The sequence below is a fragment of the Callorhinchus milii genome, unplaced genomic scaffold (genome assembly GCF_018977255.1).
Source record: "Callorhinchus milii isolate IMCB2004 unplaced genomic scaffold, IMCB_Cmil_1.0 Scaffold12, whole genome shotgun sequence".
In the NCBI taxonomy this organism is placed as follows: domain Eukaryota; kingdom Metazoa; phylum Chordata; class Chondrichthyes; order Chimaeriformes; family Callorhinchidae; genus Callorhinchus; species Callorhinchus milii.
The window spans coordinates 12,698,080-12,713,371 of NW_024704753.1; the positions used below are offsets into that span (position 1 = coordinate 12,698,080).

A 15,292-nucleotide genomic window follows, 5' to 3' on the forward strand; every position below is an offset into this window, starting at 1 on the left:
CCCGCTAGGACCACTGCACCCGTTTGGGCTTTGGCTTGCAGGATTGATAAGAGCTAAGTGGAATGACTCGCTGCCCCCGGTGAGTGGTATCCCCTTCCGAGACCTGCACCTGAGTCCGGTTGACTGAGCTGACATCCGCAGTGCGTTGGAATACTGCAGACCCACCTTGCTCAGGAACTGGACTACCGAGACGGCTACAGTTCTGACACTCTGTTGTCAAACATGTCACCTTGAAGCTAGTTCAGTTCAAGAGAAACTCTGCTTAGCTCCCACTCCCTAGCCTCTCCCACTTATATTCCCTCCCTTGCCTGTTATCTGCTATTACCCTGTTTTCTCAATTCCATACCTTCACCGTGCCATGCTATCAGCCTGACTCAGTTTATCACTCTTGTCTTTTAGTCAGAAGGTTGTGGGCTCGAGCTCTGCGTTGAGACTTTGAGTTCATAGTCTAGGCTGATACTTCAATGCATTGTTGGGAGAGTGCTGTACACTCAGAGGTGCCATACTTTGGATGAGTCATTAAACCTCAGAATTGAGGTCTATTCTGCTTGCTCAGATGGCTGATAAAGATCCCATGGAAAAGGGAAGTGAGTTTCTCCCTATGTCCTGGCCAACAGTCATCCAGATAATATTGTTATTCTCTTCATGTCTGTTTGCGGGACATTGTTATTGGTAAATTGGCCACTGCGTTTGCCTTACAAAATAGTCACTACGCTTTTGTAAAAATCCTTTGAGATGTTTCGACAATATGATTTGATGCCAAATCAAATGCAAAGAATATTATTATTGTAGCTGAGAAATAGCTGGTCCTTAGAGATGTAGTATAATGTTGCTCTGTGCCCAGGTGGGGGCTGGTGCCATTGGATGTGAACTACTGAAGAACTTTGCCCTGATTGGTCTGGGAGCAGGGGAAGGCGGTGGGATTATAGTGACCGACATGGACACCATTGAGAGATCCAATCTCAATCGCCAATTCCTCTTCAGAAACAAAGACGTCTCGGTGAGTCAAAAGAAACTGCTTTCTTTTCATTTAATAAATAACTACTTTTTCATTTTTAAAGTTATTTAATTAGTCTATTCATTACCGAAACATCATAAATGTAACCTCAACAAATGGGGCTCCCAACCTATAACTTTACTCTGATCTGAATGACAGGAACTGAGCATGTGTTAGGCATGGGCTGAGGGAGAGGGGAATTTGTAACAGAAATGGTAGAGTTGATGGAGGCCAAATCTAATCAATATATAATTATACTATAATCAATAGAATGAAGAGGGGGGAAGTAGTTGCTCCATACTGACAGGAGATCCTTTACGAACGTTGCAGAGTTTGCAGGTTAAACAGCATCGTCTGTACCAGAGTTACCCTATCCTGCAAATGATGGAGATATTTTTTTCAACTTATTTATAGATTTTGTTTCGCCAACAGTTTTTTTTGAGTTACGCTTATAATCCACTAGTTTGAGTATCTCCAACAGAACCGAGAAACCTTCTCAGATCAAATCCAGCAAATTTCCTTCCTCTCCCATCCCCATTTGAGCCCGAAGCACTCCAGGACGCTACCTCACGTGAAGGGCACCATTTCAATGCAAGTTGTTGTCATCGTCAGTTGCCCTGCACAGAGTGAAAGTGCCACCAGGTGGCACTAGTGCTCCATAGCCGAATTGTGAAGAAAGTGTCCAATTCACCTGGAAAGATATGGTGCAGGATTCATATGTACTGGAAAAAATACAGTGAATAGTCCTGCGTTACGTGATGGAATCGAACAGGCCCAAATGAACAGACCTTAAACTGATGCTGGTTGAAAATGACACAGTGATTGAATAACCAATTTGTATCCCAAGCATTAAAATAAGGGCATATTTTTTGCTTTCTCGTATACCTTCTCGCTTGTATCCACTTTGTCCTGACTGTAGAGATCACAGAAGAATTGTGATTTGTGCTCAGTTTACTGTAGCTTCAGGGCTATTAAATCGTGGCTAACACTGTGCTGTGAGCAGCAGAGAAATCAACAGCATCAATTACAGTGAACCTTTGAAGTCTGTACTAGAGTATCAAGTCTATAATAACACATCATTCTGCAGTGTTTTCGTTAAGCTTTAAGGAATTTGAGAGTTGTTTTGCTTTTTTTTGATGTGGTCACTTCAAGTGGGGGAAAATCCCATTTGAGCCGAACATACACTTATCAACGAGAAAAATGTCTTACTTTTTTAATATTTTTTAAAAATCATTTTGGAAAGCAAATGAACTTTGAACATAATGGGGTCAGTGTAGATGCCAGATTAACTAATGCATTGTACTAGATAGATTATAAAACATGCTGTTGTGTTTCTGGAGAATTTTTTTCCTCTTTGCTTCTCCAGATACGACACTATTTCCCACAGTCCCTTCGCCTCGACACCCCTCCCTTCACCTTGCGCCCTCCCTTGCCTGCTTCAAGGCCTGTCTCAAGACCCTCCTCTTCAACTGAACCGTCAGTTACCCCGCTACCCCCACCTTCCCTGCCCTCCAGCACTCCTGCCCCCAACCCCCAGCTCAGGTGCAAATCCATGACTGTCCAGCACCTTGGGACGCCCTCCTGACATAAAGGACGCTATACAAATGTAATTTGTTGTTGTTATTGTCCTTTTGTTGGGATGTGGAATCCACCACAGTGCTGTTAACAGTCTATTTGACCTCAGAAAGAAAGAATCACAGCTAAAATTAGCTCATTTGCACACACCATAATCAAGCCAGACACCTGTGTGGCTCAGTGATTCATTGAATAAAGTCACTGAGTTACTGGGAGCTTATAAATCCCGTTATTTTCCTTTGTAGAACCCTACATCTTGAGTGTTTCAGATAATGGGAAGTGTTAATTACAAAGAGTGTGTTGTCTCCATTTCCTATTACAGCATCAGCTTTTTTTTAAATTAGTTCATTTTCTTATACAGTGTATAGTTTGGGACACAACATGTCAAGCGACTGCTAGAATGGTGGAAGGTGAACTAGATGGACCTTGGTCTTCCTTCGCCTATCAAATTCTTATCCTGATCCCAACCACCTTTCTTGGCAACCTGTTCATCATTAATTGTCCTCTGTGTAAAGAAATATTTCCCTTATGTCCTTAGATTGCCCCTCGCAACTCTAAATCTATGCCTTGTTCTACTGTTTCAAGCATCCAAAAGTATTGTCCCAAGTTTACTTTTTCAATTCCATTTACAATGCTATAAAGCTCTATAACCTCTGAAATATCTTCTTTCAAGACTAGCTTGTCACTCGTCATAGCTTATTCCTCTGATACTGGGAATCATTCTCATAGCTCCTAGCACTGTGTCAAAGGTCTGGGCAGCCCCTGCATGTGATACTCTGGGTGTGGGATAGCCAGAGGATGGTATAGCTTACGTATGCCATCTTCTCAACTTCTCCAAGAGCTGACTTTGTGAATCATTCTTAGGCTGGACCTGATTATTTTGGAGCATTAATGTGTCCTGCTGGGTAAATTAAATTTTAATTAAATGAATGAAATCCAGCCTAGGTTAATGGAATGAAAGTCTCCTTTCTGCTGGTTGTAAGGATCCAATGTGAAATGTGCTGGGGAAGTCTCGATGTTTGCAATAAGTGGGAGACTATAGGGTGTTGCTGCATTGCTGAGTCAGGTTAAAGAGAGCTTTTTCCACCCCCATCAAGCCTGTTGCCTGATCTGGTAGTGTTTCATCCTGTCTACATGTAGAGAATTGGGGGTGGGGGGGAAAGAGAACATTTCAAATTATTTTGCCTCAATCGTAAATTACACAAGTCCTTTGAAGCTGTGTGAAATGTTTTGATGCCATGTTAAGACACTATGCAATTCACCAAATGGAATATTATTATTAATTATAATAATAATCCTTGCATTTTATATAGTGCCTTATCACATCTTCGAGACGTCTCAAAGCACTTCACAGAATATTGACTGAATATTTTTTTGTGGACGAAACGCGGCAGCCAATTGTACACAGCAGAGTCCCACAAATAGTAGCCAAATTATTATTTATTTATTTTTGACGGGATTATTATTCCCTGAAAAGCAAATCACCAATTGTCTAACAGCCGGGTTCCTACTTACTGCTAGGTAAACAGAGGCGTGTGGATTAAGGAAACTTGCGTTGGGAGATTTACTTTATCAATACACTTTAGGACTCAAATGGAAGCAAAATAGAGAGAGAGACTGGTTATTTTTATTTTTAATTTAATTTTAATTTAGTCTAACGTAACATTGTTTTCACATTTTTATAGGGCTCTTGTAATCTTGAGAGTTGTTTCAACTACACCCAGTAATACCTTGAATGTGTTTGTGTGTTCCCTTACCTCGTACATCAAGTTGTGAATAATTCCCTGTGGTCTCAATCTAGTCTGTGTGGAGTGAAGGAAAGGCTTTGCGTCTCTTTGATAGAGCCTTGTGTCTGGGGCCCTCATTAACTGTGTGGGAGCCATGGGCTGTCTCACCAGCAGAGCAAGGCCTGATAGCGAGTGTGTTTGTAACCAGAGATTCTGTTAATTTGAACAAGGATGTAAAGGCATTACAAGATAGTATTATTAGCTGAGGTAATCGACCATTGGAGTCACGATCCCATGAGGCCAGGCCAAGAGGATTTGTCATTGCAACTGGAGGGAAATATTAACCCTTGTGAGTTAGTTCATCCTCATTCACTTATTCTAGCCTTGATTCCATTATAAAATGTCGATTTTTCAACAATAACAATAAATTACATTTGCATAGTACCATTCACGTCGTGAGGACATTGCAAAATGCTGGACAGTCGAGGGTTTGCACCCAAGCTGAAATCAGGAGCGGTGAAGAGGGAATGGGATGGGAAGATAATAATAATAATCCTTGCATTTGATATAGCGCTTTTCACGTTAGGAGGACGTCCCAAAGCGCTTCACAGAACACACTGTAAAGTGAATTGACTGTATATTTGTGGGCGAACGCGGCAGCCAATTGCGCACAGCAATGTCCCACAAACAGTCGTAGATTGAAAATGACCAATTTATTATTGTTTTTGGTTTTGGAGGGATTATTATTAGATGTATGGAGTAAGGAAACTTGCCCAAGGTTTCGCCCTTTGCCTGGAATTGAACTCAGGTCTCTCACTTGCAAAGCGAGTGCTTTAACCACTGAGCTACAGGACTCCACGATGCCATCGATGTCCAAGGTGCCATCAAAGAGGAAGGTCTTGAGTCAGGCCTTGAAGGAGGCAAGGGAGGGGGAAAGTGGAGAGGCTACAGTATAGCGTTCCAGAGGGTGGGGACAGAAAGGCTGAAGGTCCGACCTCCAATGGTGGAGCAGGTAGAGCGGGGGATATGGAGAAGGCCAGTCCCACCGAGGGGTGGGAGATTCATGGATAACAGGAGTTTTAGTTGTGCCTTTTGTGAGTATAATATTTGTCCTCTCCCCCCCCCCCCCCCCCCCCAACCCTTGAGACTTGTTGATACACAGTTCCACAGGCACTCACTGCTCTCTGGTACCACAGGAAATATGTGAGCCATACCAAGCGACTCAGCCATGGAGCAGACATGTAGTGTATGTGTGTGCGTGTGGGGGCGGGGGTAGGTGGGGGGAGTCACTGGATAAGTGTCGGGAGTGGGAACTCCAGTTGATTTTCTGTTTCACCCACCCATTGCATTCTCAGCTGTACTTAATAATAATAATACTTGCATTTGATATGGTGACTTAACATGTCATTGAGATGTCTCAAAGCGCTTCACAGAATATACTGTTAAGTGTATTGACTGTATATTTTGTGGAAAAACCGCAGCAGCCAATTGTGCACAGCAGCGTCCCACAAACAGTCATGGATTGAGAGACCAAATTAATATTATTTATTTATTTTGGAGGGATTATTAACCCCGGCAAGCGATCAGCCAATTGACTAATAAAGGGGTTCCTACTGACTGCTGGGTAAACAGGACATGTGGAATAAGGAAACTTGTCTAAGGGAATGAAACCCAGATCCTCTCACTTGTGAGGTGAGTGAGCTAACCACCGTGCTATGGGACTCCACCTTTGAACCTGAGACTGTCTGGGTTGCACTTTCTCTTTACTTCACCTCCTGGTCCCCACAAGCAGGACCACAGGGCTGCTTCTGTGTCTCGGCCTTCAGTTATGCCCCTCAGTTACAGCAGGTGGGAAAGAGCAACCGAAAATCTCTCTGAATTCCTTCCCTGAGCAACTCCACCTCTCAACACTTCTATGCACTAATGTGTTCACACAGACATTACATCTCATTGACATCCATCTCTAAATCCTCTTTTACTAACCCACAACTCTTCACTGGAGCCTTTGACCAGGTTGCTTTGTAGCCAGGAAACCTAGAAGGAGACAGATTGCATCAAAGTGCCCTTACTTAAAGCAACAAGGCAATAAGTGAACTCCACATCTCAAGTGTATTGTGGTGTCATGAGGCAGCAGGATATTTCCTTACAGAGCGGTCATCCTGGCGAGTGAGGCAACCTGCACTGCTTTCCTGCACATCTTTGTGCCCAGTCCTGGGGTATCATTGATGGATTGCCAAGAAGAGACATTGGCACCTTCCTGGACATAATACCAGAAGACAAATATGCATTAATCCAAGCCGTTTTTTGCTGCTTTCTCAAATTTTACTTGACAGTATATAGTACTAATCCTTTCATTTCATATAGCATTTTCTACATCAGGAAGACATCTCAAAGCCAAGGTAGGGGAGAGGGAATCCTCCCACTCGGCTCTTGTTAATCCTGCAAGCCAAAGCCCGAATGGGTAGGGCGGTCTTAGCTGGATAAGCAGCAGGAAAGTTTGCCAGACAATGATATCAATGGCATGATATGCGGTTTTAGCTGGTCAGACTCCAGCAGTTACCCCAATGCAGACTCTGGGGTCCCCAAGCCTTGGCTCTTGCCAACCTGCACCTAATACTTTTACGGAATTAGGTAAACAGGATGTGTCCCTCCAGGGAGAGAGTGTGCATTCCATTCCAACAATCTCTCTGGAATTTCCATGCGTAGATGGACTGCATGGAATTCTCAGGTTTGGAGTCTCTTAAGCACGGTGATGAGTTTCCGCAAGTGTCAGGCACCCGCTGAGCAAAAACAATTTACAGAATTAATATTCTATTCAAAAGAAATGCGATATGTTTTGGAAAGCGCAATAGCAATAGTTGTGAAACCGTTCTCAAAGTTTTACCATACCAGGTTTACAGAAGATGTTTGCATTACGGACAGATTCCATATAATTGATTTGTTATCCTGTTAGACAGAGATACGAGTGTGGTTCATACTAATATCCTCTGATTAATACGTGCAGGTGTCCATTTTTCCAAACTCCGAGCTGACAAGCTATTGTGAGCTGACAGGGTTAATGTGTAAAGTGCATATATCATCCTCTAATATTTACTGTGTGCAAAACTGTGTTTTGCAGTGTCCAGTCTGGCATTTAAAAAATAACACACTTTGTCTGGATTTATAGAGATTAGTGAAATGGCAGAGTGCTTACCAAGGCCAGTGTTGTTCCTATCGGTTGTTGCTCTAAGATTCATTAAGATAACCTCCGTCTAATATAACTGAACCCTCGAGGGGGAAGAGAATAATCGAGACTTGCAAATGAGAATTCCTTTTCAGATCATCATTTTCTTTCTACAGCTATGAAAATAGAAACTTAACAACTGAAAAGAGTCTCTGTCAGGTAGGGGCTAGAATGGGATCTAAATTATTCGAACAAACTCTTCTTTAGTTATTGTGGAGTCTCATAGTGGGTAGCGCACTCACCAGCGATTCCTGGGTGAAGCGAAACCGTGGAGTTTCCTCTGTCAAGTGCTCTGAGACGCTGCCTGGTGTGGAGGGCACTGTATAAATCTAAGTTGTTGTTGTTTACCTAATAGTAATTAGGAACCCAGTTGTTAGTTGATTGGCAGATCGCTTTCCAGGGTTAATAATCCCATATATTAAAAAAAATCACTCAATCCACGACTGTTTGTGGGACACTGCTATGCACAATTGGCTGCCGCATTTTGCCCACAAAATATACATCACAATATATTCTGTGAAGCGCTTTGAGACATCTCAACAACGTGATAAGGTGCTATATCAAATGCAAGGATTATTATTATTATAACCTGTTGAAGAGCTGCTTTGTGTGTTTAAAATGTGGACCTTCTCGCTCCAGCCATTGCTGGCCAATCATCATACAAAGGGCATTCAAATTGCAGCAGTTGTGGTAAAAGGAAAGATTCCTTGTGGCTAAAAAGCCCAAATATTTTTCAGTATTAACTTTTTTTTACTCTTTATGTGCTGTCCTCCTGGGCTGACTGATTTTGGAGTTCAATTCTGGAGTCACTGGCAATCTCTATAGTTTTTTTATATACCTTCAAACAGCCTGCCTAAGTTGATAGCGCTCTCACCTCATGAGTCAGGAAGTTGTGAATTCAAGACCATTTTATGAACTTTAAACTCACTTAATCTAGGGCTGATACTCTGGTATAGTGCTCGTGGAGTGCTGTATTGGTTGGTTTCACATATTCAGATGATAGATTAAACCAAAGTCCTGTCTGTCTATTAAAGATTCCATGGCACTATTTGTGAATGTGAACAAATCCTTTTGCACGTTCTCTGAAGACTGTTGGGTTGTGTTATTTATTGATTCCACCCCCCCATCCCCGAACTTCCTCATCGGTCTCTCCAGCCAATTGTGCATTTTTCCCAGGAAGTTGCAGCCAATTTGTTTCCCTGATTAAACTATGCTGTGTAAAAACTCCACCTCTTCATTCAGTCCTGATTAAAAGCACATGTATTATACAGTTTTCAGACCATTGTTCCAGTTCCAAAATGTTTGTGTGTTTGTATTTTTGTGTTCACGCCTACCACCCAGTCAGCCCTGAAACTGAAAAAACTTTGAAGTTGTTTATTTTAGTACGATTTTGCTAGACCATAAACTTGGAGAAATTCACTTTAGCCATTTTAGATTTAAACATCCAGTGAATTACAGTTCCTTGTTCAGAAGGGAAGGCCAGGGACTCAATGCTCTTTAATGTTCTTAAACATATTTGTTTAGGCCCCTATCTGAGTTTCTTTCCCCCGACATTGTGGCTTGTCAGAGGGCAAGAGCTTAATATAGAATTATACAGCGCAGAAGGAGGCCATTTGACCCATCGTGTCTGTGCCGGTATGGAGACTGAAACTTTGATACTTCCTGTTCCCCACCATCCTTGATGCCCTTTCTCACCCAATATTTAAGATATATAATATTACAGAGGAAATGATAATAATAATCCATGCATTTGATATAGCGACTTATTACATCGTAGAGACGTCTCAAAGCGCTTCACAGAATATATTGTAAAGTGGGTTGATTGTAGTTTGTGGGCTTTGATATAATCTTATATAAATTATGCAAAAATGGGGGAGAATGGACGAGAATCAAGAGACATAGAAGAGGGGAATATGAGGGTTGGAAGCTCATTTTGGGGTCCTGTAGCTCAGTGGTTAGAGCACTCGCCTCGCAAACGAGACACCTGGGTTCAGTTCCCGCCAGAGCAAAATGTTGGGAAAGTTTCCTTACTCCACACGCCTCTCCTTACCTAACAGTAAGTAGGAACCCGGTTGTTAAGTCAATTGGTGGATCGCTTAATAATCCCTCAAAAAAAACCAACAATAATAATTTGGTCACTCAATCCACGACTGTTTGTGGAACATTGCTATGACCAATTGGCTGCCGTGTTTTGCCCACAAATATACCGTCAATTCACTTTACAGTATATTCTGTGAAGCGATTTTATGTCTAGAAGAAGTGAAAAGCACTATATCAAATGTAAGGATTATTATTATTATTAGATGTACAATAAACAGTGGCACGGTCTAGTTTGGCTCGTCACCATCGTGCACCCTGGTATTGATCTTTGTTTGTTGCCAATAATAATAAATAAATACATGAACACAAAGAGAACAAAACAGTGGCGAATAATTGTGATCCTGCCTGGTCTCTAATCCAAATGGAGAATCTAAGATATCTCTTTAACGAGTGTAAATTTAGTTTAAATCTGTGCTATGGCCCAAACACACACTGTTATCCAGGCCAAAACGTAGGCAAAGAACTAACTTTCTCAAGTGTCATTCCAATCATTCGTCATGAAAATGTGTCAAAGGTGACTCTAGTTGAGGTGATAGGTCTTGTCCTTCCTTCAATACATAGAGCACAGTGAGATTTTGCTGAATGTAAATCAGTCTCAGTTACAGGAATTGCCATCGTGCTTTGTGAACTGCAAAGCCCATATTTGCCGTTATTCCGAGTGGTGCCTGCCACAGCCTTAATGAGTCAGTTTCCGGTCAAATGAACGACCACAAATGTGCCTTTGACCAGAATGATTTAGCTAGTGGTGTACTGGAAACTTTGGGACGCTAATATTTCCTGTTATTGAATAGAATTGCTACTGAGTAATTAAACCATGTTTAATTGAGGAACTACGTTGGAGGGCCACAAATGCAACCAGTGGAGACGTTAACTAAAAAGTAATGATTGGATATCAACTATTTAAGCTGTAAAAGTCTGTGATAATAATAAAAATCCTTGCATTGATACAGCGCCTTATCGCTTTGTTGAGACGTCTCAAAGTACTTCACAGAATATATTGTAAAGTGAATTGACTGTATATTTTGTGGGCAAGATGCAGCGGCCAATTGCGCGCAGCAGTGTCCCACAATCATTCGTGGATTCAGTGACCAAATTATTATTTTTTATTTGAAGGGATTATTACTCCCAGAAAAACAATCCGCCAATCAACTAAAATCCAGGTTTCTACTTACTGCTGGGTAAACAGAGTTGTATGGAGTAAGGAAACTTGCCTAAAGTTTTGCCCTGTCGAGAATCAAACCCGAGTCCTCTCGCTTGTGAAGCAAGTGTTCTAACCACTGTGCTACAGGATTCCACCACTGTAGAGGGTAGGTGGAGGGGAAAATTGGAAAGCAGTAAGTGACTTGTCACTAGGAATGAATCTTCACCTGCTGTGTGGATAGATGGAGCAGGTATTGGTCCATAGGACACTAGAGCTTTCAGCTTGCTGTACAGACATAGATTTTCCCTAATATTTGTTTTCAATAGGCATCGGGTTAAACTTGTTGAGAATTGTGTGCTTGTTGCAATGTTCACCAAATAAGGAACTCCATCTTGTTGTCACTTTATTTATTTTCTTCCACAATTCAAGATAATTGGCAAAAAAAAACAGAGGGGAGATGAGAAGACATTTTATTTTACACCGCGAGTTGTTATTATCTAGAATGCACTGCCTGAAAGGGTGATGGAAATAATTCAATAATAACTTTCAAAAGGGCATTGGATACATGCTTGAAAAGGAAAAATTTGCAAGGCTATGGGAAAAGAGCAGGATAGTGGGACTATTTGGATAGCTCTTTCACAGAGCCGGCACAGGCACAATGGGCCGAATTGCTTCCTTTCTATGCTGTAGGATTCTATGATAATTTTTGTAACCGAGCTAGAAATAAAGTCATGCTTGTTCAACTTCTCTCCAATCCCGGGTAGATGCTCAAATCGGAGACAGCAGCTGCAGCGGTCAGGAAGATGAATCCTAACCTGCAAGTCATTGCCCACCAGAACCGGGTTGGACCAGAGACTGAAAGCATCTACAATGAGGATTTCTATCAGGATCTGGATGGAGTGGTCAATGCACTGGACAATGTAGAAGCTCGTAAGTGATTTGAGAATTCACTGGTCTCCAGGTTAACTTTGTGCCAAAGAGGGTGGTAAGCCTGCATTATAACAGACTCTGAGCGAATGTCTCAAAGCACTTCACAGAGTATACTGTAAAGTGAATTGACTGTATACTTGTGGGCGAAAAAATTTACTATGGGTTACGAGTATGAAACAAACACATATTGTATCTTATTAGTTTTGGTGTGGGAAAGAGAGGTAGGGTGAAGGGGGAATGAGTCATTGAATTGTACCTAGGTCCTTGCAGTTTGATAGAACAACAAGGTGACCATAAGCACAGTCAAAAGGAAAGGTCTTGAAGTAGGGCCAGGAGTAGTAGGGCAGAGGATTGAGGTTTGAGAATTCCAGAGTTTCAGGGCGTAGTGGCTGAAAGCATAGCTACTGATGGTGGCGTGGAGGGAATGAAGGACATGTAGAAAGTTGGAGCCAGCTGAGTGAAGGGAGTGGGTAGTGGAGTGAGGTGGAAGTACATCAGAGAGTTGGGAAGTGTTAGGGCATAAATTGATTCGTAAGTATGAGGATCCTGAAGTCGATTTCTTCTGTAATAGGCAGCCAGTGGAACTTGGCAAGGACTTGTGGTGATGGGAGTTTGGTGCAAGTCAGAATACACTGACGGCAGAGCTGCATTGGTTGGATTTTGTGGATAGTGGAGCTGGGGAGTTCAGCAAGGAGAGCATTGGAAAAATTGAGGCGAGAGATGACATATGTATGAATAAGGGTTTCAGCTCTTGGGTGTGAGGTATGGTCAGAGGTGAGCAATGTGGCGGAATTTGAGGAAAGTAGTCCTGGTCAGGCACTGGATGTGTATAGGAAGAAAAGTTGGTAATCGAACCTGATACCTAGGTTAGACACGGGTTCATTGAGTCTGAGGGGTAGGCTGGGGAGGCTTAAGAAGTTGGAGACACAGGTGAGAAGATGTTAACGGGAGCCAAGGAGGATGGACATCTTGTGAACATTCAGCTGGAGAAAGTTGAGTGTGGGAGGAAAAAGACCTCAGGGAGGTAGTGGACCCAGGCATGAGGTCAGCACCTTGGGACGTCGTCCTGACGTGAGAAGTGCTGTACAAGTGTAATTTGTTGTTGTTCGTTTGCTACCAGCTGAATGTGGAGCTGAGTAGCCGCTAGCCACTAGTAACCTGGAAATATCAGTTGAATATGGATTAAGCCAGGCAGTGAAGATAAGGAAATGTCTTCCAAGAATTCACAAAGCCAGAATTAAAGGAAACCAATTTGGAAAGATAATTATAAGAAAGGATGACTTTTTCCCCCAGAGTCATGATAGTAGCACTTGAATGCCCTTCATTCAAAGGCCCCACATCCTCTCGAGGATGTTAGCTTGTATTAAACCTATTTAAGATGATTCAGGGGTGTTGCATGTCACAAGACTGTAAAGCAAGAAACCGATCTCTCACATGTATCTGAATTCCACACGCTCCATCCTTAACCCAACCGATTTGCTTTGCATTTAAATAGTAATAATTTAAGAAAAAGAATAATTCCCAGAGTATTTCATTTAGGAAAATGTGAAGCTCCAGCGCATGCCTCTGTGAATGACTTTATTTACTGGGAGTAAAGCAGATGCATAAATGTGACCTGATGAATTATTACTCTAAAAGCAAATAGTAGGTGCTGTTTTTCTGTGGAAACCCAATAGGGCTGCAGTTCACATCAATGGCTATACAGTTTTAATTGTATATTCAATCACAAGTGATCATTGTCAATTTTAAACCAAAGGAAATTCGTTAAACGTGCAGAGAATAATTTAGGGTCATCAGTCAAAGCAGCAATTACATTTATTGGCTTCAGATGGTAAACAAGGGCTCTGAGCCGCTATCATGTGTGAGGTGCACTATATAAAGGCAAGTTGTTGTAGTAAACAGTTTGATCTTTAACATTGCAGCTTGTGATACAATCTGAATTCCAGCCTTATAACACACTGTCTGTTTATATTTGACATTAAATTAAAAGTCAGGTTTGTGAGGATTCTAGGAGTAGGAGAGAGATATGAAAGTACGTTTGCCTACACGTTACAATAAATTATGTCAAGCATTTTGAGATATCCCCCTGTCTTGAAGGGAGCTCAGTATATTGAAAGCAAGGATTATTGTAGAAATAATATATTTTTATGCTTCCAGGTCGATATGTGGACAGCCGCTGTGTCTCGTACAGAAAACCGTTGCTGGAGTCGGGTACCCTCGGCACTAAAGGACATACTCAGGTCATCATCCCTGACCTTACTGAAAGCTACGGGTCCACCCCAGATCCTCCAGAAAAATCGATCGCCATCTGTACAGTGAAGAATTTTCCCATCGCTATTGAGCACACTCTGCAGGTAATGCTCAATCTATTTTTGGAAGTGGAGCCAAGAGAAAACAAATGTTAAATTAGCTATAGTTCTTTTGTTTTAATACTCTAGTGATTTGGCGGCATTCTGTGTGTGTGTGTATTTGCGCGTTATTATAATAATAATCCTTGTATTTGATGTAGCACTTTATCACCCCGTTGAGACTTCGCAAAGCGCTTCACAGAATATACTGTAAAGTGAATTGCCTATATGTTTTATGGGCAAAATGCGGCAGCCAATTGTGCTCAGCAGCATCTCACAAACAGTCGTGGATTATAGATCTGATGTAGGATACACAGTACCAAAACAGGTACTTTTGGCTCAACTAGTCTGTGCCAGTTTTTATACTCCACGTGATTTTCCACTGCTTCCTATTCCTATTCCCATTTCCTATTCCCATTTTCTTCCTATTCCCTTTCTGTATGTCATTCTAAGTATCTGATTTCACCCTGACTTTGTCACATTGCTGTTTGTTTAGATGATTCTGAGCAGCCAGACTGCCACGCACTGACGCCTGTTTTTCTTTCAAATAATTCAGACCGTTAATAATTAAGGATGATGAGAATTCTGCTGTGATTACTGTAGGCTGCGCTTATTTGAATAAGTCAGATTTTAATTTTCAAAAATTTATCATCTGAATAAAATCTGTTTCATGGTTATCTCAGATTGTTGTTGTGGGACATTGAGGATTCCTGTAGTTTAGTGGTTAGAGCACTCGCCTCTCAAACGACAGACCTGGGTTCAAATCCCGGCAGGGCAAAATGTTGGGCAAGTTTCCTTACTCTACACCTCTCTGTCTATCTAGCAGTAAGTAGGAACCCGGTTGTTAGTTGACTGGTGGATCACTTTTCCGGAGGTAATAATTCCTTCAAAAAAAAAATAATAAATTGGTCACTTCAATCCATGACTGTTTGTGGGACACTGCTGTGCGAAATTGGCTGTCACGTTTCTCCCACAAAATATTCAATCAATTCCCTTTACAGTGTATTCCGTGAAGCGCATTGAGACGTCTCGAACATGTGATAAGACACTATATCAAATGCAAGGATTATTATTACTATTGCTGCTTCCATCTACCCCTCTCCCTCTCAATTCCTCTCTATTTTTAAATCCCACCTAAAAACTTATCTCAATTGCACTCACTATCACCTTCTACCTTGTAAAGAACTCCAATATCCTATGAGAAACGTGCAAGTTGTTGCAATGCATTTGCCCATCTTTTCTCCATAACTC

General features: G+C 41.8%; 1 protein-coding gene across 3 annotated transcripts in view; it reads left to right on the plus strand.

The window, feature by feature from the left end:
• uba1 (ubiquitin-like modifier activating enzyme 1) overlaps window positions 1-15,292 on the plus strand; it is a 156,503-nt gene that overhangs the window by 23,794 nt on the left and 117,417 nt on the right. For all 3 annotated transcript variants that reach the window (XM_007890277.2, XM_007890279.2, XM_007890278.2), the window contains 3 exons: window positions 845-1,000; window positions 11,528-11,693; window positions 13,851-14,047. In XM_007890277.2, the coding sequence (XP_007888468.2) occupies window positions 845-1,000; window positions 11,528-11,693; window positions 13,851-14,047 (519 nt within the window). The remainder of the gene's footprint in view (window positions 1-844; window positions 1,001-11,527; window positions 11,694-13,850; window positions 14,048-15,292) is intronic.